This window comes from Furipterus horrens, unplaced genomic scaffold (assembly GCF_987537825.1).
Source record: "Furipterus horrens unplaced genomic scaffold, mFurHor1.1.pri manual_scaffold_6, whole genome shotgun sequence".
In the NCBI taxonomy this organism is placed as follows: Eukaryota; Metazoa; Chordata; class Mammalia; order Chiroptera; family Furipteridae; genus Furipterus; species Furipterus horrens.
The window spans coordinates 4,738,104-4,762,759 of NW_028327176.1; the positions used below are offsets into that span (position 1 = coordinate 4,738,104).

Sequence of the window (24,656 nt, forward strand, 5' to 3'; positions counted from 1 at the left end):
AAGTCCAAGGTCACTAAGATGTATCTCTGTGTTTTCTTCTAGATAAACCACTTTTTAAAAACTTTGACTCACTGAGAAAGAGAATAAAAGTGATCTGATGTAGTGATCACTGAAAAAAATCTGCTTGAACTAATTCCTTTATGGGAAGGCAGCCTGGTTAGAAAGAAATGGCTCTGAAGCAGACGTCCCTGTGCTCAGTTTCAGGACAGACCCGTCTCACATTTGGCTTCCTTGTGATCTGCCCACAGGTGTGGCTCCAGGGGGCCAGCATCCTTGTCCCCCGCCTGCCCCCTGGCTTCTTCTGCGACTGCCCCCTGGCTGTCAGGGGCCCCTGCCTGCCTGCTCTGATCTCTCTATTCACAGGGAAGGCTGAGAGATTACGACTTGTCCCTAATGGTGCTTTGACAGGAACTCTTCCCACCTCAAACGCACACTTGCCTTTTTAACTTCTCTCTGCACTTGGCTTTCAACAGATGTTATGTCGTAAGAGCTGGGAAGGAAGCATTTTGGGTGAAGAAGCTGCAAACCGCAGAGGGCCTGTTGGGCTGGCCTTCCAGGGTGGATGCCGGTGGCCGGGACGGGGTCAGGTGGCCAGAGTGTGTTCTGTCCCATCGGATGGCCCTTTCTGTCCCTAAGAAGCTTCTGGAAACTGAGGAGCCCTGTGTTTTTCCTCACCAGACTGCGGCAGGATGCCCCCGCCCCTCCGCTGCAGGGCTCCACCCCTCCGCTCCTCAGTGGTGGGACCTTCCTTTGGGCTCTTGACCCAGTGTCGGTGCTCTCTCTGTTCCTTCTTCCCTTGGTCCAGTTGAGCAGCTGGGTGAGATGGCATCTCCTGTCCCATCCGGTCTCCCCGTCCCGCCCGGCCTCCCCGTCCCGCCCAGCCTAAGGCTGTGCCTCTCAGATGCTGGTTTTGTGTCCGTTCCACACTTGCTGTTCTCTTCTAAGCCGCTCTCTGCCGTCTCCCCTTTTACGTGTATTCTTCCCTTCCTGTTACCAGGTTTCTCATAATAAATGAGTCATTAACAAATGATTCCTATAGTTTTTAAAATGCTGGTGAATCACCAACCACCTATTACATTGACAGGCTGTGTATTTTTTTTCCTTTTGTTTTTAAGAAAAGGGTCAGTGTCTAACTACTGGACATCACATGTCTGGATGTCCCCTGGCATGGGCGGGCACCTGGGCGCAGCACGGGCTCTGTCCAGTGCTTTTCTAAAACTTGTTGTGGACATCTTAATTCAGTGCCTATTAAAAACGTGCACGCAGTCCCTTACTGTCACTGAAATGCAAAACTGAGGCTAGTTCGCAGGGTAATGTGAGGACTCAAAGTTCGCTTTTCCTTCTTTAGCCTGAAGCGTTCAGACAAAGTTGAATTTTGGTGCCTGAAATCACTGACACTTGCCTGCCTTTGTTATAATAAGGAAAAGGAGGATTCAGGGCACGGTGGCATTTAATGAATTAATTGTCCACGTGTGGTCTTCTGTCCAGGTCGCTGGGTGGTCCCTTCCCGCTGCTGCGTGGCCCTCCCTGAGCGGGGCTGGGGCTCCTGCAGGAACACTGGCCGGCATGCCCTGGGCACGATCCTGCTCCTTAGACCCAGGTGAACGAGGCTATTTTATAAAACATCTTCTGTCCCTCAGGAAGTGATTCCCATGCACCTGGCCACCTCCCCGATCCTGTCGGAAGGGGCCGCGCGAATGGAGTGCCAGCTGAGGAGGAACTCGGTGGATCGGGGGAGAGGCCTGGATGCCGGCACGCCTGCCCCGGTCCTGGCTCCCAGTGAGTCCCCTTCCGGGGGCTCCTCGGTGAAGAAGAGGAGAAAGAGGAGGAGGAAGTCCCAGCTGGACAGCCTGAAAAGAGACGACAACGGGAACACTTCGGAGGACGAAGACATGTTCCCCATAGAGATGAGCTCCGACGAGGAGGTGGACCCACCCGACAGCGGCAGGTGAGTGTCAGGCAGAGGCAGGACCCCGTTAGAACTGGGCGACGTGACTTTTTAAGGGGGTTCTTATAATCCCTCCCTGCCCCCGCCCCCACCCCAGAATTCCTTATTCTTCTGTTAATGCCTTTTAGGCTGAATTTTGGAATCCTGTGGACCCAGTCTTTAAGTAGCAAAGATTAAACAAAAATTATTTTTAGAGAGAGGGAAAGGGAGGGAGGGAGAGAGAGGGAGAGAATCATCGATGTGAGAGAGGAACTCCAATCCGTTGTCTTTTGCATGAGCTCAGACCAGGGACTGAACCTGCATCCCAGGCATGTGCCTTGGCTGGGAATCGAACCTGCAGCCCTCTGGTTTGCAGGACAACGCTCCAACCCACTGAGCCAAACTGGTCAGGGCAGGCAGCAAAGATTTAATGTAGCTTATAACTGAGAGGCAGCTGGTGACGCCAGACCTCCGTGGCTGCTCCCCTCCGTGCCCCAGAGCAGAGCAGAGCAGCAGGAGCGGAGCGCACTCATCCCGCCCGCCCGAAGCCACTGCTTCAGCACCGCGTGGTCTGAGCACCCTCAGTGCCCGGCCTTTGGCTGACGTGCCACCCGGGGCGGACCTGTGAGAGACTTAGCCGTACGGGTCAGTGCGGCTGAGCAGGACCGCTGTTCTCTACCTGCCGGCTTTTCCTTTTCCGAGCTGACTCGGCCCCAGGTGTAGCGGACATTGGTTTTCTTTGTCTTTGCTTTTAACAGTGTGGTGAAACTCTGTTTCTGTACATCACTATTTTGGTGAAAAATGCCAGTTTTGAAGGAGAACGCGTTTGTAAAGAATATTTGATGTTTCCAATTTTTGTGTCATTTTTGATCATTGTTTTTGTATCGTGTTCACATAAAGAAGGGCTAAGGAACATCAGGAAAATCTCCCTGCTTTGTTATTCAGAAGAGAGTGTCTTTTCCCCTGGCTAAAAATAAAGGCAGATTGGCAATGTTGCTTTTCCTAACCACGGCCTCTTGTCTGCGGTGGGCTCAGGAACAGTGGTTGGGCCTTTAATTCCAGAATGTAGCGATAGGTAGTATTTCAGGTAACACAAAGGAAGCAGATGGCCCCGGCTGCTGTGCTCAGTGGACTGAACGCCGGCCTGTGGACCAAAGGGTCGCCAGTTCGATTCCCAGTCAGGGCACAGGCCTGGGTTGCGGGCCAGGTCCCCGGTTGGGGGCATGAGAGAGGCTGTTTCTCTCCCTCCTTTCCCTCCCTAAAAATAAATAAAATCTTTTAAAAAATGCAGACAGATGACCTCTGCGTGAGTAAAACAGCGAATCGTATTTTGTAATGAGTGTGTTATACCTGAAATGAGGTAGCTTGGCAACCATTTTGTAATTTTAAGATACATTTGGTTTATCTTGTTTATTTATTCTGCTGGATGAAGCATAGATTGTGTTTGGTCATTTAGTTTTTCAGCAGCTCCTCCCGTCCATGGCCAGAGCTTTATGACCCTGGGGTCCAGTTTGGGGTCCGGTCTGCCTCTCAGGCTTTGTGAGATGACACGGGAAAGGGGACTGGGTAGGGTGTTACATTGTAAGTGACAGGCAGGGCAGTCATCATGCCTGTAGGCGAGTCCATGTACTTGAAAAAAATAATGTCACATTTCTAACTCAGCCACAGCAGGGACAGCACAAAGCACAGTTGTATGTGTCTATATCCCGGTTTTCCCCTTCGCACCGCCAGGAATAAGGCCCAGTGGTTTGAAGAGGTCATGTGACTCTTCAAAGCACGTAGAGGTAATCATGAAAAAATGGAAACGTGTCTTTGCTGTGAATCCATTGCTAATAGCTCCTTGACTGGAACTATTATTATTGTTTTTAAACCAGACCTCTTTCTCATGATATGCCTCCATTCCAAGAAGACGTCCCTAAGGAAAGCCTGGCCCCAGACATGCCCTACCCTCCGTCAGCATCGTACCCTAGCTCGGAGCAAGAGTGGTCGCCCAGCACGAGGTGAGCGGCTGGGCTGTGTGGGTGTGAGCGAGCTCACCGGTCCCGGGCCAGAGCGTTTGAGGTCAGTTCCGGGCCAAAGTGCACGTCAGGGCAGGAGGCACAGGTGAGGGTTAGCGCGACCTGTGCAGGTCATGGGCTTCTAAGGTCAGAGTGGCTCCTGGCTCCCTGAGGGGACACAGAAGGTTATGCAGTGCGAATTGTCAACTGGAGAAAGCGGGAGGACAGCCTTTCTTGATACTTCACTATAGATCCGAACCCTGAGGTTGCTTCAGGGGCCTCCGAGCTCCCTTGGGACTGTTAGAAGGACGCCTTCTCCCCGAGCTCAGTCCGTTCTGCTGGATTCAAGGACACTGACGTCCCTGAAATGGGCTCTCAAGTTGGCCTTGACTTCCGGTGTAAGCTGGACAGCGCAGGCCACCCCGCGTGCAGATCGCCTGGCTGAGACTCCCGGGACTTTTAAGTCAGTGAACCCATGAGAACGTATGTGAGCCCTCCTGGGCAGTTCTCAGGAGACCGGTGCAGGGGGCACAGATCTAAACCATGCCATCTCAATAGTGGCAATAGCCGCCCGCCCATCGGGATGAAAATTGGTTCGTGGTGGCAAAAACCATCAGGCTTTCTGCTGGTCTGTGGCTTGTGATGAGCCCCAGCATGTAAACAGGTCCCCAGTCCGTCCTCGGCGTGGACTTTTCACAGGGGAGGGTGGGATGTTATAGGGAAAAAATGTCTCACAGTGCTCAGGAGTGTGGGCATAATGAAAGGAGGCTGAAAAATAGGGATCTAAGTGATGGTGAACAACATCCTCGGGTTATTCTTATTCTTAGCGTGTTAGACCGACTTCCGGTTTAACGTGGACGTACGGGAGCCCCCGCGCACTCCGGGGCTTGTGCCTGCAGCCCGTCCCCTGCACTCTGTCCTGGTGCCCTCAGGGGTGCTGAGCCTGAGGTCGGGGAAGTCTAGACGGGTTGTCTGCCTGGGTCCAGCCAGGACTGGGACAGTGACTGTCAGCCAGGGTGGGGCTGGGGGCCTGCCAAGTCCCCTCATTGAGGCCCCTCTGCCTAAGACCAGCGCTGTCCAGCAGAAGCTTAATGCGAGTCCCGTAGGTAAATTCCAACCTCCCAGCAGCCGTCCTTGAAAAGTAGAAACTGATGATATTAACTCTGATGGTGTATTAGCTCTGACCCAGGGTATCCAAACAGCATTTCCAGGAGTCAGTTTTTACAAACATTAGTGACGAAAGGTTTCCCATTCTGTTTTCGTACTGTTTGAAATCGCTGTGTAGCTCATGTGTACAGAACGTGTCAGTCTGGCCTGGTCACTTTTCACATGCTCAGCAGTCACAGGCAGCCAGTGGCTGTCCTGTCGGGCAGTGCAGGCGGATACCCTTCTGGAACCTTAGGGGTCTGTGCAGATAAACCCCAGGAGAGAACACCACAGTACTTCAGGAAGAAAATATGTGGAATGGGCAGAAACCACTAAGAGGTGGAAAAATCTGTTCAAACACTTTATTAATTTAAAGAATTTAATATAAATATTTTCAACATAGCCCTGAAGAGCATTTCTTAGTCTTTCACGTTTTACTCTGTGAATCCAGAGGGACGATCACGTCAGACTATGTGGATCTGACCACTGTCACATGCGATTACAACTTAGGATAAATAGATAACTTCCGTACTTGGAATTATGCGTTTTCTTTAAAGAGCCAGCTGATAGCCCAGATAATCAAACCACACACCCCACAGACTTGGTAAAGCACTAAATTCTGACCCAAGGAAAACAGTCTTTTATGGGCATATGAATGAAACAAAGTGACACAGGCCTCTGGGCAGTTTCCTGTTTTTGAGGTGAAGGAAGTTCATGTTGGCTTTCTTAGTGATTTCAACATATCCTTAGCCTAAGTGATGTGCATGCTCTTACAAACGTGACTGTTGAGAGCGGTCCTATGAAATGGCATCTCCTCTGACTGACCTGTGATCTCTTTCCTTCTCCCGTGTGTCCCGCGGTGCCCAGGAGCCTGCTGGATGGCAAAAGGACGCCCCCCTGCCTGGCAGACGTGGCCGAGGCAGGGCTCTCCAGCTCCTGCCCCCCGCAGTCGTCCCTCCTCCACGCTTCGGAAAGGTAGCGGCCATGGCCCCGCGCGGCTGCCTTCGATGACGAAACGTTCCATTGAATTCTTACAAATCTGTTCTACCGTTGACCAACATTACTTACGCAACAAATGCATAGAGATTCTGTGAAGTGAAAATTTTGACCTAACTCTTACAAATCTATTTTGCTAACTAATCAAATTACTTGTGATGAAAATACGTATCGATTACTATTCTCCTTTCATTTCAAGCATTTGTAGATCCTTTTTGAAGTGCTGACTTTGACTCTGGGGGAATTATGGTTGAGCATCTAATTCTTCCTAATTCTGTGGAGTGCTTGATAATAGAATACAGAAGTATTGGGAATGTGGTCTTTTGTTCTCTGTCTAGGGTTGTTCTGCAAGTAAGTTTACAAGGTTTTCTTTCTTTAGGACATCACGTTAGTGTAATGGAAGCTATAGTAACTATTTAAATATCTCATTAGACTTTCTGAATAATGGCATCGGCAGTTTTCACAGCATTCTAGAATAGCGTTTTGGAGAATAGGCTTGGATCGATCCCAAGGCTTTAGGATCATAGGTTTGTGTTCTTGGTTCATGCAGCGGTCTCAGATCTCTGCTCCGTTCCCTTGGGGTTGCCCACACTGTCTCGCTTAGTGGACTTTTGGGGTTTCCTTTAAAACTGTAGTGAATAAAGCTGTGATTAATTTCTAGATTGGGGAATTTTTTCTTTTTGATTGAAGAACCAAATCTCAGGCTATACTTCATTCAGAGGTTACCTGTCCAGAAGAAAGGCCTTTTTAAAATGAGGTACACTGAGTAGTTATAACCAAGTTGCCTAATTGGGACTCACAGAAACACTGAAAACTTGGAAGGCTCGTGAATGCATTACTGAGGAGAAGCAGGCAGTGACCTTGTAAGCTTATTTTCTGGAGCAACCCTTGATCTCAAGAGTCTAATGCGTGACAGTGGAAAACTCTGGAAGCCTCTCTCTCATCAGTCATGTTGGTATTGGGAATCTTTGACTAAGTCACCTGCAGCTGAATTCCCGCAGCAGGCAGCCCGGGTGAGCTTGTGTTGGGTGTAGACTCCTCGGAGAGAGGTCGGCTGGCCTAAGGGCACAGACGGCGTCTGTAGCGTTTCCACGGTGAGAGGTGGCACCTCCGGCTTCCTTATGCCTTTCCCCAGGGTTGGCTTCTTTGTGAGGATGAACTTGCAAACCCGAATGCCTCAGGAGACCTTGTGGCTTTCCCCGGAGGGATCAGAATGGGGGGGATCCTGGAGCTGGGGCCGGCTCTGGAACTGTTCAGCATTTACACTCTTCTGGCGCGGAGGCTGGCAAACTCCGTGCAGCCCGGGGCCAGATCTGGCCCGCCACCTGTTCCTCCGGAGCTTTCCTGGAGCTTCGCCAGCGTGTTTGCGCACTTGTCTCTGGCTGCTGTCGCGCGCTGATGGCAGAGTCGAGTAGTTGTGATGAAGATCGCGTAGTCCACAACGCCTGAGATATTTGCATTCTGGCCTTTGACAGAAGAACTTTGCCGACCCCCCCATCCCCCCAACTCTAGAGCAAGTTCAGCCTAAAGGGCTTTACTTAATTTAGTGGCAGTAGGTGAGACAATTTATTTCACAGAATTTAAAACAAATTATAATAACAAAAGGTAATACAGATTCTCTGTTATATGTGATCAATATAGTGAATAGTAGGGGCTTTTCAGACACATGATTTGAGGTTTGGGTGTGACTGGTGATGACCCTGGAGGAGGCGTGGCCTCTGGTTCCAGTTTCCTGTGCATATTTCGTGAATATTGAACATATAATCGTGGACACTGCAGGGTCAGAAAAGCAGTGACCCTTTGGAGAAAAGCATCATGACAGAACGCGAGGAAGCAGAGAGGTTGGGGAGTGATCACACTTCCCCACTCAGACGTGTAGAGGTCCCAGCATCCTGCTCACGGGGTCCTTCCTAGGGGGCAGGGAAGCGTGTGTTAGGGGAGGCCTCCCAGTTTCCGTGCCCTCAGGACATGCCACCTCAGGGCCCTCTGCAGGAGGGAGGAGCAGACCCGGGGGCTACCCCACAGTGAAAGCGACCCGTCCCGTAGGTGGATGGTGTGCGGCGGGCACCTCGGGAGAAGGAAGCAGCCTTTGTGCGCCTCAGTGTGGGAGGAAGAGGAGCGGGCTTAGTCCTCTCGGTCCCCAGGGCTTGAATAAGGACGTCCTGGATCAGTTTAGCCACCGAGGGTCCCGCTTTGATCCACGAGCGCCCCTGGTCCCGACGGGAAAGCTGTATTCCAGCCGACACAGAGGGCCACGCGCAGCAACAAGAGGCGGGACCCGTGCAGGAGGGGACCTGGGGCAGCCTGCTTCCCGCCCTGCCTGAAAACTGCCGTCTCCCTCTGGGGGGAATCCGGCAGGAGGATAAAGACAAGAACTAACGAAACGGGCATTCTGTTTTTCCCGTCGGCATGTTTAGCGTGCTGCGAGTTTTGTAGATCAGTTGATCACTCCTGGCAGGTGACTGGCTGGACAGGAGTGAGACTTTGTTCGTGTCTCGAAAGCAGAAGTAGAGAGAACAGAAGTGAGAACACAGGTCACAGCCACCTGAAAGCTGGGCTTGAGAACGAAGTGCTGGGATGTGCTGTTAGAGAAGGGGCCTTAGCAAGTCGGGATCTTTGAAGTGTCCCTGGAAGGTGTCATATTTTCTGAAACCCCAGCATGGAGGCCGCTGCCACGGTAGCGAGTTTGTGGCATCTGGCATTTGTAGTCAGGTTGACCCGTGATGCCATTTCCTCTTCTCAAAGCCAGCGCAGGTTCTAGTCTATGTTTTAAATGGAGGATAGAATGGGCACATGTCAGAGATGGTGCGCGCCCTGCAGCAGCTGTCGGACTGATTAGAAACCGGGGGTGCAGGAGAGGCGCGCTCAGGGTGAGGGGCGGAACGGGGCTGGTTGTCTCTTTCTTGTCTTTTTTATTTTTCAGTTTTCCCCTTTTTTAATGCTACCTCTCATCTTTTCTACTTGGAATTTGGCAGTAGGTTGGGACCAGGTTGCCCGTATTGGGAGTACCTTCCACCTGGACGGGTGTGCTGGGGACCCCTGGCGGCCACAGCAGGGGCGTGCCACAGGGCATGCTCATAAGGCAGTGGTTTTCATCTGACACGCCGCAGGGGCTTCTGAAACATGCAGCCCCTGGCTCTTTATTTCGTCAGGGGCATTGACCTCTTTTCTCTCAGACTGTCACCTAAAACCAGTGACAACAGACAACATAACAATAGCTGCCCAGTGTGACTGAATCAGAATTATACCTGTTTCTTTGGTCAGATCGGAAAAAAATGTATTTTTTGATGCGCTGCAGAATTTTAGTGATGAGTTGATGTCACCTGAGAGGACAAAGGTTGAAGATCGCTGTCATAAGGGGCTGGTGGTTTGGGTGCATCTTCTGGGCTATTGAACCATGTAATCGTGGGCCAGAAACATTAGGAAAAGAGCTTCTCTCCCCGCTTTGATCAGGGGTTTGTGTTTTGTTAAGTCCTTCAGGGTCCCGGCCTTCAACGCCTAAAAGCGATTCCGAGTTGGTCAGTAAGTCCGCGGACAGGACGATGCAGAAGAATAACCTGGAGATGCTCTGGCTCTGGGGAGAACTGCCGCACGCTGCCAAGGTGAGCGCCGCTCTCCTCGGCTCCCGCCGCAGGCCGCAGGCAGTTTCTGAAACCGTGGCCAGGACACAGGGTTTTCTTTCACGAAGTGCTATTTTACATTCTCATGTATTTTAAGAGTCTTGAATTTACTTATTGTAAGGCTCTTGGAAGGAGCCCCAGCCTCTTGTATCCACACTGACTGTTTATGATCCCAGCGACGGAACGGGTGAGCCAGTGAGTGAAGGCTGAGAGCATTCTTGTTCAGACTCAAGACGGCCTGCTCTTTGGAGGTTGTGGGTTTATGCCCTTTCCAGGTTATATTTAGCTTTCACGGGAAATGCTGGGCTCTCTGCCCATGAGCTGTCGAACTGATCCGTGTCACGAACCCATGCCCCCGGTGGCTGGAGAAATGGCGTGAAAGCGCAGAGCCACCCCCTCTGGGTAAAGCTCCACCGCGCACGGGCCTGCCGCACGTGGATACGCGCTGTGCTCGTCTGGGTGGGAGCCGTGCGATCAGATGCCGGGCTGGTCGCCACTCCCCTGCCCTGCTTTCTGACCCACAAATTGCATTTGAGTTTTTATTTGGATGAATCTTTTCCTTAAGTGGAGACTCCTTGGAGAGACAGAATCAGAAATGCTAATTTCCCACGCATGTGAACCAGCCACCAAATAAATCTCCACTTACATTTTGGGGGTGAAATACCCACACACACACGGAAATACCCAGATCATCAGTGCATACACAGGGCAGTACGTTTTCCCACTGTGAACATGCCCATGGGACCTGGCAGCCAGACCAAGAAGCGGGGCCACCTGGGAAGTCCCCCTCTTTGCAGTGGCTGCTCAGACTCACCCTCCACAGGGATAGACGTGACCTTGGCTCTAATATCAGAGAGGAGTTTTGCAAGCTCCATCATGTTGTATATGAGCATTACTCCTTTATTCTCATGACTGCAAATCCCCCGCTGGGTGGACACACTTCCTGTTCTCCTGATGGAGCTTTGGGTGGCGGCCACCTGCCGGCCGTTGCTAACCTCACTCACGTCTACTTGCCCGTGGATATTTTATACAAAACATGACTCCTGAGGCTTAGGTGCCCCCTGCGACCTGCGGCCACTTCAGCAGACTCTTTTTTGGTGAACTGTGCTTCTTCAGTTAATGCATTTTCCTGTCTGTCTGTCTGTGCTCTGACCCCTCTGTCTCTCCCTCCCGCTGCCCCTTTGGTCTAGACGTCGCCGCACAAGATGAAGGATTCCAGCCCGCTGAGCAGCAGGAAGGTCTGCGAGAAAGTGCACTTCCAGGCCATTCGCAGTGAATCCTCCGACACGTTTAGCGACCCGTCGCTGACGCTGGCTGGGACGCCGCCTCTGCGGGCGCTCGGGGAGCAGAGCGGGGCTCAGATAGAGATGCAGTTTGTGAACGAGGAAGACGCCGAGGCCTTGGGCGCTGTGGCCCCGCCGCTGCCGGCCGCCGAGGAGCCCAAAGCCCTGTCCACCACCGCGGGCAAGACGGATTCGCCTTCCCGGAGAAAAGGTGCGGCCTGGCCAGGACGCCCGGGACCCCCTGTGCGGACGTGACGCCCTGCTAGTGGTGGCCCCCGCGTCAGGAGTTCAGAGCGCTGGGCCGTGACGTCTGTCACGTTCAGTTGTGCCCCTCTGCCGAGTGTATTAGTTAAGAGAACGGAGTTGTAGGAGGTCTTGGGGGTTGTGTAGTGAACCCCTCGTTTTCCAGCTCTGGGAGGCTGGGATCCAGAGGAAGAACGTCCTGTTCGGCTGATCTGGTCCCTTGTCTCTCCCTGGTGCGTCACTGTTTGAAGTTCTGCTCATCACGTTGCAGGTGCTCACTTCTCAGTGTGTTTTGCCTGACCCTCTGCGTGAACACAAGTGCCCTGGGAGATCCAGCCTCTTCGGTCTGGCTCACCTTTGTCTCTCGGTGCTTCCAGTGTGGTGGGCACGTAGTAGGCGCTCCATGAGCCCTAGCTTAGTGCGCCCCCGGTGGCACGTCTGAGTGATGACGTCAGCCCCGACCTGTTAGCCAGTCAGCTTTGCACAGGGTTCCGGGTGCCTGTGAACCAGTGACGTAACTCTCTGCTGGAGGTGGCAGGAGCCTGCGGTCAGTGCACCGTGTTGGTGCGGTGCCCCAGTGTATCGGGCTCAATGAAAACTTGTCACTTGATGACGATGGTGATCACCTCAGTAGAGGGAGCGCACTTCACAGACGGGCAGTGAGGCTCAGCAGTTATGTGACTCGGTCCCAGCCACGCAGTCAGCGAGTGACAGCGTCGCGTGCAGCCCCGGGCACCTGCCTTTGCAGCAGTGCCCTGCCGCAGACCTCTGCAGCGGGGCCGGGCCGGGCCGGGCGTGTCTGCGCGTGTTTGCTCACTGTGTGGGACGTGCTTCCTGGGGACCCTCACTGGTCCGCGGGTGTGTTTCCGGAACAACGGCGTTCTGACTCGACTCCTGTGCTTCCACAGATAAGCGGAGCAGACACCTTGGTGCCGATGGCGTCTACCTGGATGACCTCACAGATATGGACCCCGAGGTGGCTGCCCTGTACTTCCCCAAAAAGTAAGCTTGCTCGCTGTTCTTCACGTCATTTTCTGTGAGCTGAAGAGTAATCTGTGTGAGTTTGCTTTTCCCTGCTGTTTGATTAGAAAGGGAGAAAAGGCAGCAGGAGGCTCACGTTTTACTGGAAAAAGCAACCAGTAAGCACTGAGCGCTCTCTGCAGACAAAAGCGTGTGGGATGTCTCTGGGGGGCTGGCTTTGCCCCTTTGTAACAGGAATGCAGGCACGAGGCTGTCTCCCCCGGTGACACCGAGGTTGTGTTGCTGTGGTCAGTGACCCACAACCCAAAGCGGTGACCCAAACTGGGCATCCCTGTGGCCCTCTGTCTCCCCAGGAGAGGGTGGCCCTGGCCTCGGGCACGGCTCCGTGGAGGGTGCCCGCGCAGAACTGTGGCCAATTAGGGCAGTGCTGTCTCCTCAGCCCTCTTCACGTGGGTTTGGGAGGGGATTCGAGGGGACGTGGTTGGCACAAAATCGTGTTCTCTCCTGCGGTAAGTCATTTCACGTGTACTGGCTTCTCGCGATGCTTTCCTGAAAAGTCTGTCCCGGAATGAGCCCACGTGCTGGTTCTGCAGGGTCGCCGATGGCAAGGGTCGTTCAATGTCTGTGTGAGACCCCAGACCAGGACGACCCTCAGACCGCCCTCCCCTCTTCCTCCTTCCAGCGGAGACCCTTCTGGGCTCCCCAAGCCTGCCGACAACGGAGCGCGCTCGGCCAGCCAGTCCCCGCAGTCCGTGGGCAGCTCTGGCGTTGACAGCGGGGTGGAGAGCACCTCCGACGGCCTGCGGGACCTGCCGTCCATTGTCATCTCCCTCTGCGGTGGCCTCAGTGACAACAGGGAGATAACCACAGGTACCGCCGGGCTGGGGCGCCGCTCCTCAGGCCACGGGCACCCTCTGGTGGCAGTCGGTCGGATGCCCTGGAGCTTGGGCCGCTGTGCTCGGTCACGTTGGGAGTCGCTGTGACTTCACTGGCTTAATGACAGCACCGATGATGCCTGGCTGTCCGTGAGCCACGTGTGCTGGCTTGCGCGGGTCTGGCCTCAGGGTTCTGTTCACCCACAGCTCCAGGGAGCAGGCTCCTGGGACTGCTCGTTGTCACGGGTGTGTCCTTGGCCCATGCCAGCCCTGCGGAGGCGTGGGAGCCGGCGGTAGGATGGGGGCATTATGGAAACACAGGGCACTGGAGGGGTGCAAAAGCACGCTGGGGTCTTGGAGGAGGGAGGGACCTCTGGGTGAGTCCGGGGACACTTTCCAGCTGTATCTGAAGGGTGCTCTTAGGGTTGGATTAGGGGCTGAGTGAGTTCATAGCACCCATCAGTTTCATGAAGTGACCTCTCAGTGCCTTGGGGCAGTTACGTGGTGAGGTGGTCCAAGACCCCCCATCGGGGCAGCCAGCCATTACCATTGACAGATTCCCTGCGGAAGCCTCGGGATCCCTCTCCCAGCTCCCACCTCCACTGTCCCCGCCCACTGCCACCCCGCACTCCCACCGTGGTGTGAATCTCTGGCAGGGAATGGGGTGGGGTCCAGGACCTCTTCCCCTTGTCACTCGTGAGCCACCTTCCTGCCTGGGACGCCACCCCAGACCCTATCTCCAGCCTGTGGCCCCTTGATGGCTTTGCGGATTCCTTCCTACGCAAAGACTGGGGCCCCTTACCCCAGGCCCTGGACCTGCTCATCCACCAGCCCGATGAGGGTGAAGCAAAGTTGCCTTCTGACCCTGGGCCCTCCCGCCCGCTCCGGGCGTGAGTGGGGCTGGCGCAGCGGCTGGGCCTCACGCGGCCCTCTGCGCGTCCCACAGGGGACAGTGGTCAGAGCCCCAGCTGCGGGCGCTGAGGGGCCCTCGGCTTAGGCAGGACCCTGCCTTCCATTCACGGCCTCTTCTGTCCCACAGTTCCCACGGAAGTGTCCCCATGGGACAGATGAGGGCACGGAGGCTTGGGGACATTGGGCACTTGCCTGAGGCCACAGCAATGAATGTGACTTAAACCCAGGTCGCCTGGTGTCTGAGGCCCGCTCACCATTCACCTGCCTCCTTAGATACGTACGCAGACGGTATTTTCCACACCCCTGCCACTGCATAGGCATCTGCACCCCAACTAAGGGGACACTTGCCCCGAACCCCCAGTCTGTCTCAGGCTCCCTTCCTTCTGCGTGGACGCTGCCCCCAAACAAGCTAAAGTGCCCTTTACGCATCCCGGGGAGGAGTTACCTGCGCAGTTGGAATGTGTCAACTCTCAGAAAACCTTCCTGTGAACATGAGTCGGTGACAGTAGGCCTCCTTTTTGTGACCAGGCTTCTCTCCCCTTCTCCCCCGTCCCCTGTGATCGCTTCCCCAGAGGCATTTTTGGAGCACGCTGTGTCGTACCAGCAGTTTGCGGACAACCCCGCCCTCATCGACGACCCCAACCTCGTGGTGAAGATTGGGAATAAGTAAGTGTCCCCCGAGACTCGCGTCCGCGGTGGCGGGATTCCGTTTCCGCGTCAGTTTGTCAGGTGCAGAGACCTGGGCCGTGAACCTTAGAGGCTATTCCACGCACTTCTGTCTTTTCTGTGTGTCCCCGTTGCGTTGTATGGACTCGGTGGGCTGATGTCAGCACTGGCCCCGTGGGTTTCCGTGGTCCCCTGGGCGAGGTCTTCCGTGGACAGTGAGCAGTCACAGGCCCGTGGGGCTCGGGCCCAGGTGGTCCTCGGGTGTGACAGACAGAAGGGACTGCGTCTCCACCCTGACAGCTTCCTCGCCTGAGGTCAAGGGGCGCGCAGGCATTTTCTCGACTGTTGCCGAGCTTTTCTCCCTGAGAGGAGGTCGTGGGCGTTTACCTGTGAAGTTGGGGACCCGGGGGCCTTTTCCTAGGGGCGTGGCAGGCAGTGCCCCAAGCACGTTGGTGACCTGATGCCCAGCGAGTCTCGGGCTGCTCTCCCGCCGCCTCCGCTGGGGCGGCTTGGCTCCTCTGTGTGGCCACGGGCAGGCTGGGGCACACGGGAGGGGGCTGGGGTGTTGGCAGCAGCTTTGGGCTCTTCACGGACTCGGCTGCAGTTCCAGGACTTCCCGTGACCGCGTCTCGGTTCGCGCTGGGCCTGACGCTCATTTCACTGTTCCCCGTTAGGTATTATAACTGGACCACAGCAGCCCCTCTGCTCCTGGCCATGCAGGCTTTCCAGAAACCTTTGCCAAAGGTGAGCGTTAACACGAGGAAGAAAAGCAGGTGCTGAGCACCATGGACGGGTTGTCCGGGCGGCTGCAATTTAAATTTCACTTAAAAAGTCACGCAGTGAATTGCGCTGTGCTCTTCGGGAGGTCCTGAGCGTCAGCGTCAGGGGTTGTGAATCTGTTTCTCTTGCACCTGGACTGTCCTGCCCGCTTCTGCTTATCAAGGCAAACCTCCCAATCGTGGGGGTGCCGGACCAAGCCCTGCCCCCTCCAGGGCTCCTTCCCCAACCCCTGTCGTGCTAGGGACGCAGGTGGGGGCAGAGCAGACAGATGTGGGGGTGCCGGAGCCTGGGGATGATGAGGAGGGGCGCAGGGAGGCAGCACAGCGGACCGCAGGAGCCAGTGCTAGCCTAGCTCGGGTGTCGCTCAGCCAGGAAGTGGCCTCAGGGCTGACGGGCTGAGGGGGAGCCGGGCGGCGCTGGGGCAGCCCCATGCTGCAGGTGAGAGCAGGTGAGAGCAGGTGAGCAGAGGCGGGGCCCTGGCAGGGGGAGGGGTGCGATGCCCCAGGGCAGCAGCCGTTATTCCCCCGGGCCCTGCCTCCCCCCCCCCCCCCCCCCCAGTCACAGACGGAACGGTTCACTTTCCCAGCGCTGTGCCTTCCTGCTAGACCACACGCCCTTTCTGCCACGGAGGCCAGTCTTTCCCTTGCGCCTCTGTACACTCAGCCCACGCTTTGTGCTGCGTTGGTGCCGTTCTCTGCCATGACCCCGAGGCCTGAGGTTCTGGAAGGTCTGTCTGACCTTGATGAGTGTACCTGCTCCTCCTTGGGTGTGTGTGTTGTGTGTGTGGGAGTTTGGGGCCTGGACCTTATTTACGTTATCTGTGAGTATTGCACACTGGGCAGAGGGCCCGCTTTCCTGGGTGTTTCTGCTGTTCTTGCCAGGTTCCTCACGGTGTGCACGGCTGGGGACACGTTTCTGTGTTACATGTTTCAACTCTTACCCCTCAGTACGAGAAAAGACCAGTGCAGTGGGACTGTTGTTCAAGGATTTAGCTTACAGCAAGGGAAATTCCCATGGCTTCTAAACTTAAGGAAAGGAATCTTTGTGAGCTCCGTCCAAAATCTTTTCACAAGTGTCTCAGTAATTTTCTTGACTGCTTATGGTGTTTCTCGACACAGAATTATATTTGTACGTAGAACTTGTCAGTCTTTTACCACTGTTGGGTTTTGTATCATACTTAGAATGGCCCTGCTTCCTCATTTCTAAATCTTGTGAAAATGTGCCCTGTCTCTTTCTTCTTCTAGGACTTTCTTAAATCTTGGCTCCATCTAGTTTTATTTCGAGAGCAGTGGGTGAGGTCTCGGGAACCAACCCGTTTTGCTTGCAGTTGGTTGTTGAGTTAGGGCGCTTCGGTTGCAGGGAGCCGTGACTGCAGTGGCTCAAATGAGCAGGGGTTACTGTCATGCATAATAAGGGTCTCAGAGGCCGGGAGTTCCAGACTTGATGAACTTGGGTTGGTTCGCGCGTCTGTGGTTGTCTCGGCTTTCCCTTCCTGATCACAAGATGACCGTTCTCCGCAGCGTCTTGTACAACCTCATCCAAAACGGGGGGACGAAGGCATTTCACTGGCCTCGCGTGGTCGCATGACCACCTCCCGATCTGGAGCCGGCAAAGCGGTGGCATGACTGTGAGCGGTGTAGCCCGATTCTGGAAGAGCCGTGGCTGCGCCGGCCAGCGGGCAGGAGCGGGGCTGGGGCCCAGGGTGGCACTGACAGGGTCACCATGGCCACCACGTTACCCCGGCACCTCCCGCTGGATACGTCCTGCCCCCCACCCCCAGGCGGTTACGGCTCTATCATCTGTTGCATTTCTCTGCGAACTTAGATTTATTGCTGAGCTTTGTCTTCCGTTTCCTTAATGTGTTCACTCCTGTACCAACTGCATTTTAAAAAGTGACTGTGGTTTCAAATATACTTTACTACTTAGTGAGGCTTGTGTCTTCTTAGTAGGCTCCCGGGAATTTTCTTGTTTATTTTTGTTTGTTTTGTTTTTCCTATGAACTTTAGACAACAATCCTGTTGGGTCTGACAATAATCCTGTTAGTGGTTTTTTGTTTTCTTTTTTTTAAATGGGGGTTTTATACGTTTGTAGATGAATCAGGAGGAGTAAGGAAACTGACGTCCTCGTGGACGGTCCTGTTCATGAAGAGGCTGTGTGTGTTTGCATTTTATGCATTTTAGTGTTTTCAGGCTTTTCTTTTTTTTTGTATTTTATTGATTATATTGTTACAGTAGTTTCAATTTTCTCCCCTTTACTCCCCTCCCCCCAGCATCTCCCTCCCCTAGCAATCCCCCCCCCAAGTCCATACCCATGGTTCATGAAAAATAACTATCCCTCCCTCTCAGATATTAAGACCCTTTGTAATCTTGTCAGGCAGGGATGTTTGAAATGCTAAAAAGAAGCATCCTTCAGGCTAAATATGGGAATTACTTACCTTTCCATCTTCCGGCAACCTGTTTGGTTTGAAAGGACCAATCTTTCAGTCATTATTAGCTGACGTGCGGGCTACCTGACGGTTCTAGGAACCAACAGGGGGGATTAGATAAATGGACCCCGGGACTGGAATTGGCCTCACGGGGGATATTTTGTTTTTTGGAAATACTTAGAAAATGATTGGTTAATATTGAATCTCCTCTCATTAAACTTCCATTTATTTAGGGCAAGAGTATGAATTTTTTTTTTAACACTTGATGTTTTAAATGCGTTTATGAATGTTCAGTTTGTCAAAATTGAGAAATTTACACTCACTAACAACATTTTGTGCATTTTTGCCCTGTACCCCGTAATAATCACTTCATCTTTTATTTTATTTTGAGAGTGACAATATCCTAACCAGAGAGCCACTTTAATTTGAAAACTTCCGGTCTTACGAATCACTAACGATTTTCAATGCTTTCTTTTTTTTTTGTTTGTTTTATTGTATCTTTTTGTTGTTTCTTTATTCCTTTAACATCTTCTTAAGTCTTCATGCTTAAGTTACCTTCATGTAATTTTGGACGCCATTCGGTTTTGCTTCTCAAAAATTTTTAATTCACAAATCGTATGTTGTGTTTTCTCTCGTGTCTTTTTTTTTTTTTTTTTTTTTAATCTTTCTTTAATTTGCACGTGTGCGTCTTTTGGTTTGAATGTGCTCCGTTGACCTTTTTTTGGTTCCGTTATTTATGTTGCCATCCGTTTGAAACAGGCCACTGTGGAGTCTATCATGAGGGACAAGATGCCCAAGAAGGGAGGACGGTGGTGGTTTTCGTGGCGGGGAAGGAACAGCTCGACCAAGGAGGTGAGCACGGGGGTGGGGTGGGGGTGGGGGTGGGTGTCTCACACTCTTACGTCAGAGAAATGGGCATCAGCTGTTTTGGGGGCCCGCTCCGCTGTGATTGGCGGGTATGGTTCCCCAGGATGTGCGGGAGGTGGAGGAGAGGAGGCTAGGGTGCTGGGCTCCCCACCGTGCGCTCCTGCCTCTCAGCTCGGGGACCGCGGTCACGTGACTTCCTCCGGAGCGTCTCTTCTTCTGTGAAAGGAAGGGGCTCCTCCTGATAGTCTGAATATATATATTTTTTATGTTAAATATTTTCCTTCTGCTGGTGAGGATGATCTCAGTGAGATGTACTCGGCTGTGGACGGGTTCTCGTCAGTCATTTTGCTCTGACAGCATTTCTGTAAATGCCTGTCATTGTTTTCGGGTCTTTTACCTCCCAGCCCATTTGTCGGAGGCTTCCCCATGTCCCCACACCTCTGTGTGCACCTGGCTTGTCTCCTCTGGCTCAGCCCTCAGCAGGGCTTCTCAGGGGTGGTCTTGGGGATCTTCTCTTCTGCTTGGTCACCCACTTTGCCCACGACAACCTCGCCCACACCCCAGGGAGGACCCCGTTGTTATTTCCAGACCAAACATTCCTTGATATTCTCTGTCCACTGAGCAATCACCGACCCAGGTAGGCATCTCCACGTGATTGCTTCCGGACACCCTAAACCTGTCACTTCTGATACTGAACTCAGTTTCCCTGTGAATTTGTCCCTGGACCACTGGCCGCCCACAGGCTAGACACATCCTTTTTCTCACGCCTCACGACACCAGGTCTTACCAGCTCACCGTCCTAAATCTTTCTCAGATTTTCCGTTTCTCTCCCTTCACTCCCGCACGTCTAGGCTGCCAGGATCTCTCCCGGGCTTGCTTCCGCATGATCTCTTGGTATCCATTCTTGGCCTCTCTCTTCATTCTCTGTGCTGTGGTACATTGCTCTGTTTAGGACACTGGCCCAATTTATGACACTCCCTGCTTAACCTTTTAGTGGGTTCCCAGGGTTCTCTTAATGAGGACCAGTAGCTGCAACGTGGGATCGCCTCGTCCCCACCTCCCTCTTAGCCTCATCTTCTGCCATTTCCCCTGCCCCTGAGCTTGAGCTTCACTGGCTGAGAGTACGTCTACCCCAGGACCTTTGCACGCGGCACCTTCTCTGCCGAGGGCTCTTAGGGCCCTTCGCACTCAGCTGGCGGGTCAGTCCGGTCTGCGGCTCTCAGCTCTCACAGCCCTGCCTGCCGACTTTCCCTGGTGAGCTTTGTCAGAGTTTGTAATTATACACAGATTAGGGTGACTATTTGATCGACGTCTTTGGCCCTCCAGACCCTAAGCTCCATGGAGACGGAGACCGTGTGTGGCTTTGAACCCTGGGTATTCCTGGTGTCCGTGTTGGACCCAGAGCAGGGCTTCGGTGAATATTCGTTGAGGGAGTGCTGATTACTTCTGCAGTGTAGCATGAAGAAACCCCAGGGACAACAGTCAAGTTGGTGATTATAATAGTAAAGGAGCCCTGGCTGGTGTGGCTCGGTTGGTTGGAGCGTTGTCCTGTAAGCAGAAAGGTCGCAGGTTCGATTCCTGGCCAGGCTCGTGCTTGGGTCGCAGGTTCAGTCCCTGGTCGGGGCATGTATGGGAGACATCAGGGGATCGATGTTCTCTCCCTGTCTCTCCCTCCCTTCCCCTCGCCCTCAAAATTAATAAGCATGCCCTTGAGTGAGGATAGGAAAAAAAAGTACAAGAAACCCCAGTGAATTATTTATTTATTTATTTATGAGTTCAAAGGCAAAAAGTCTGTTGGAAGGATTTTATCAAGATAAAATTGTTCTTTGACACTTTCTGTGAGCATATTTGAGTTTTACTGACTGTCCCATTGTTTCCAAGGGATCTAAACATGTGAGAACAAACACATGCTTTAACTTGAGGAGACTTAAAGCCTAAAAGGCCATTTTAGCTCCCTTACTAGAGGGCACAATGTTCTAGAATTTAAGCAGAAGGCCATGTCAAAGACCTATTTATTGTAGAGTAGACAGTTTCTCACCAGTTTGGATTGAGGGGAATGCTGGCATGAGGAATAGTTATAAAATTAAATATTTCTAGAGAATACATGTATTTATTTCAGATAGATATACAGCAGTCCCTCTCTATATTGCGGTTCACTTATCACGGTCTCACTGTATTGTGGGATTTTAAAAAATATTTAATTTTTTATCGCGGACTTTTCGCTATATCGCAGGATTTTGTGGTACTGTACACATGTGTTGTTAAAGTTACGTAGGTTTAAGAGTGTGGAATAAATGCAAGGTTCCTACTTCGCAGGGGGTCTAGAACGTAATACCTGTGATAAGTGAGGGAATACTATACAGTTCTAGAACCCCCCCACCCCGTGCGATAGGTGAAAATCCACGAAGTAGGAACCTTATATTTTAGCATTTATATATATTTTAAGGCTTTATAAACCCTTCCCACACACTTAAAAACTGTTCCCAGTCCCTTATTAACCTTATAGCAAAAAATCTGTGATAAACAATTAAATACAATATTTAAAAAAATCCCACGACACAGTGAGGCCGCGATAAGTGAATCGCGATATAGAGAGGGATGACTGTCTATTTTTGAGTAAGTCTAACAAAGAGGTGTTAACAGTGGTAGCTAAGTTGCTCAATAAACAGAGTGAAAATCACCGGGCATGCTGTCACATCAGCTGGGCACTTATAAAAAGCTAAAGAGTATTTAAAGATACTTAGTACTCATTCTGTGTTAAGGTGATCACCCTGTTGTTACATTTTTTATATTGCTTTTTAAAAAAATTAACATGGAACACATTAATGTACCTCCGGAGCAAATGACCAAAGTGGTGACATTGAATTGGACACCCTCCGCCCGCCGACACTTCCGTCTGGCGTCTGACAACTGCCTGCAGTCCACGGGGCAGTCAGGGGTGCACTCCCCCCGCCTCGCCTGCTGTGGGCCGGGCGCTGTGCAGCGTCTCTGTAGCCCTCCCAGCCATGGCAGGAGGTGGAGGGCCTCACCCCGTTTTTCGGGTGGAGGTGCCGTCACTTGCCCCGGGAGCCCAGGCGAGAGCAGGACTGGCCCCGATCTCTGAGAATTCCAGAGCTCTTTCCAGCCCCTCAGAGGAGCATTTTCTATGAAAAGAACGCAGTTTGAGAAAGAGAGAATGTGTCCACATTTTCCCAAGCAGACCATGGTGTGAAAGTATTTTCCGGCAATTCTATCAGCAAGTATAAGAAAATGTTTTGAAAGCCCTTGCGGTATCCAGGCAGCCGTCGATAAAGCCCCCGCGTAGAGCTGCAGTGATGACGCAGTAGCTTTGGTGCCGCAGACTCTTGTGGAAAACAGACCCGTCTCTGTTGGAAGCATTTCTCGGCTTCCCTGTGTACTTCTAAGCTGAGGGGTGACCAGGTCCGGCTTTCCTTGGGGCGGGGGCGGGGGGTGTGCTCTTGGGGAAGGCGTTCGGGCCCGGCCCTGGGCTTGGGGGAGCCCCCGGTGGATCCCAGCTGTGACACGGCTGCCTCTCTTTGGTGCCCACGCCCCTGACTCTTTCTCTGCTTCTCCAGGAAACGAAGCCAGAGCAGTGTGTGGCTGGCAAGAGCCACAGTACCGGGGAGCAGCCCTCACAGCTCGGCATGGCCACCAGGTACGGTGCAAGTCCGCCGGGGTGTGCGAGGCCGTGGCACAGGCCTGGCGGCTGCTGAGAGCACAGCGCGCCCCGGGCTCCAGAGGCCTGGCACCCGGGTGGTCCCCGGTGGCAGACCTGGGGTCCGTCCCTGCCTCAGGCACTTCCTCGGTGACCCGGAGCAGTTCACTTAACGTGGTTTCCCATTAATCAGAGGGAGACGGTTGCTCCCTTAGAGATCTCATTTCCAAATAATCGTGAGGCTTAAAGATGATACAATGGAACTAGATCACTTCGCATGGCCTCAGCATGTGGTAGCCTTCCGTGAACATGAGATACTAGTAGTGATGATGATGATGATGGTGATTCGCAATGGCATTAACAGTGACCTGGATGTAAATTTCCCTTCTGAAGAAACTTGCCTTTCTCTGTAGTTTAACTACTTACCAGGACTTATGTTGCTACTTTTCTAATTATTGGTAGGGATTCATATGAACTTGGCATAGGAGGCATTAGATTCCCATAATACTGATCAGCGTGGGTGGTGTTGTGTTCAGGCTGATCTGTTTGTATGGGACTTGGGGTAACGCTGCTCTGAGGGCAGTGCCGTCACCCACTAATGATGATGTTGATGCTGCGTACCAGCACTGAGTGAGCTGGGGGCACTCCTCTTGCACCCTGCGTGGCCTTTTCTGTGTTCCTGGGCTTTAAAACGTGGGGTTGCATTTCTTACTTGGCAGACAGAAAATGCCGGCAAATTAAGTGAAGGCAAGAGGCCTATCTGAACCGTTTTTGCACCTTGGAGGCCAAGCCAGTGCCTGACACGTAGCAGGCATCTCATAGGTGTTGCTGAGCTATTAGTGAGCTGACGGGATGTTCCCAGTGTGGTGTTGATGCGCAGCGGGGTGGGCTCGGAGTTCAAGTCCTCAGACCCCTTCCTGGCTGAAGCTTTCTCTGAAGCTATTGCCTTTCTAGAGTTCACTGTTGGAAATAGAAACCCAGCTAGGTGGCGGGTAGACCACAGTCGGATTTCTCGCTTGTTCTCTGTGAAGAAGAGTGTGCAGGGCCCGGTGAAACTGTCTGTGGAGATGACTCTGTGACCCAGCCAGCTCCCGGCGGGGATGTTACCGGGGGACACCCTTTCTGTGCTCCTTGGTGGTGCCCTGGCCCTGCGCATCCCACCTGACCCCGTGTTGATCCACATGGCAGAGCTGGTGCCCCCCCAACCCCCCACCTTGGCCTCCTTGTCTGGGAGGGGCTGCCAAGCATGATCATTTGGCTACTAGTGTGGCTTTGGGAGTGTTGGGAGGGAGACGGCAGGTGTGTTCGTGGTGGACGCAGGCTGAGCCCGTGCGGTCCCTGATGGGCCGTGTGAGCATGAGGCAGAGTAGCCGGCGATCACCAGGAACTGGCATTGACCCCTGCTGGAGGGAAGCAGCAGGCTGCCGGCAGCAGGCCTGGGACCACGCGCACCTGTCGGGATCCTGTCCTCGGCAGACTCCTCGCCACGCCTCCGCAAAGGAACAGCGCGATGCTCATGCCCGGAGCAGCCAGAGGGAGGCTGCAGGGCGGCGGGATGCCGCGAGGGGGCACAGGCTGGGATGCAGCCCGTCGGCTGGCCGGCCTGTCCGGAGCGGTGTTGGCCTGCGCTTTGGCTGCACTGGGACCGTGCTGGTCTCCTGGGACCCTTTTGAGAGCCCTCTCTGGCCTGGCAGTAATTTCCACGCACGAGTGACGGCACAAGCAGGGACTTGGCCGACCTTCTGTGTGTGATCTCTGGGGACCTTGTCAGCCCCTCGGTGTCTCCTCCTCCACCTGTGAAATGGGGACAAGAGTGGCACCAACACCGCAGATGCCGGCTCATTAATCCCCAGACAGCTTCACGAGAAGGGAGGTCTGGAACGCAAACCCGACTGGGCCCCAGGGCTGTGCCCATAGCAGCAGGGGACACGTGTTCGTTCATCCCAACCGTGCAGTTCCGGGATGTGGCCCAACACGGACGCCTGCTGTATTCAGCCACGATCTGCCGACCGCGGGCGCCGAGGCTCCCAGAGGTTTAAAAGGGGCGGAGCATGCCAGCGCCGGTGCAGGGCCTGCGTGCGGAGGACCCGGTTCCAGGGAGCCCCGGAGGGCCCGGGGGGCTGGCAGCGGGACAGTCTGCCTCTCTCCCCACCTTGGAGCTCAGCCGGTGCGGTTTACCCGAAGTGTGTAGATTTTCTCACTGCCTGGTACAACCCCGGTCAACGCTGGTCAACATGCTTTTCCCAGTTGAATAGTCCGACGAGTCCCCGTTCTGAAGGAATT

General features: G+C 53.4%; 1 protein-coding gene across 5 annotated transcripts in view; it reads left to right on the forward strand.

Moving 5' to 3' along the window:
- Window positions 1-24,656, forward strand: part of LPIN1 (lipin 1) — a 102,031-nt gene that overhangs the window by 55,377 nt on the left and 21,998 nt on the right. For 4 of the 5 annotated variants that reach the window (XM_090280924.1, XM_090280928.1, XM_090280926.1 and 1 more), the window contains exons 4-14: window positions 1,641-1,948; window positions 3,802-3,927; window positions 5,938-6,045; window positions 9,539-9,668; window positions 10,877-11,180; window positions 12,121-12,214; window positions 12,876-13,063; window positions 14,553-14,646; window positions 15,321-15,390; window positions 18,611-18,703; window positions 22,294-22,373. In XM_090280924.1, the coding sequence (XP_090137050.1) occupies window positions 1,641-1,948; window positions 3,802-3,927; window positions 5,938-6,045; window positions 9,539-9,668; window positions 10,877-11,180; window positions 12,121-12,214; window positions 12,876-13,063; window positions 14,553-14,646; window positions 15,321-15,390; window positions 18,611-18,703; window positions 22,294-22,373 (1,595 nt within the window). The remainder of the gene's footprint in view (window positions 1-1,640; window positions 1,949-3,801; window positions 3,928-5,937; window positions 6,046-9,538; window positions 9,669-10,876; window positions 11,181-12,120; window positions 12,215-12,875; window positions 13,064-14,552; window positions 14,647-15,320; window positions 15,391-18,610; window positions 18,704-22,293; window positions 22,374-24,656) is intronic. The other variant, XM_090280927.1, reaches the window with a different exon arrangement.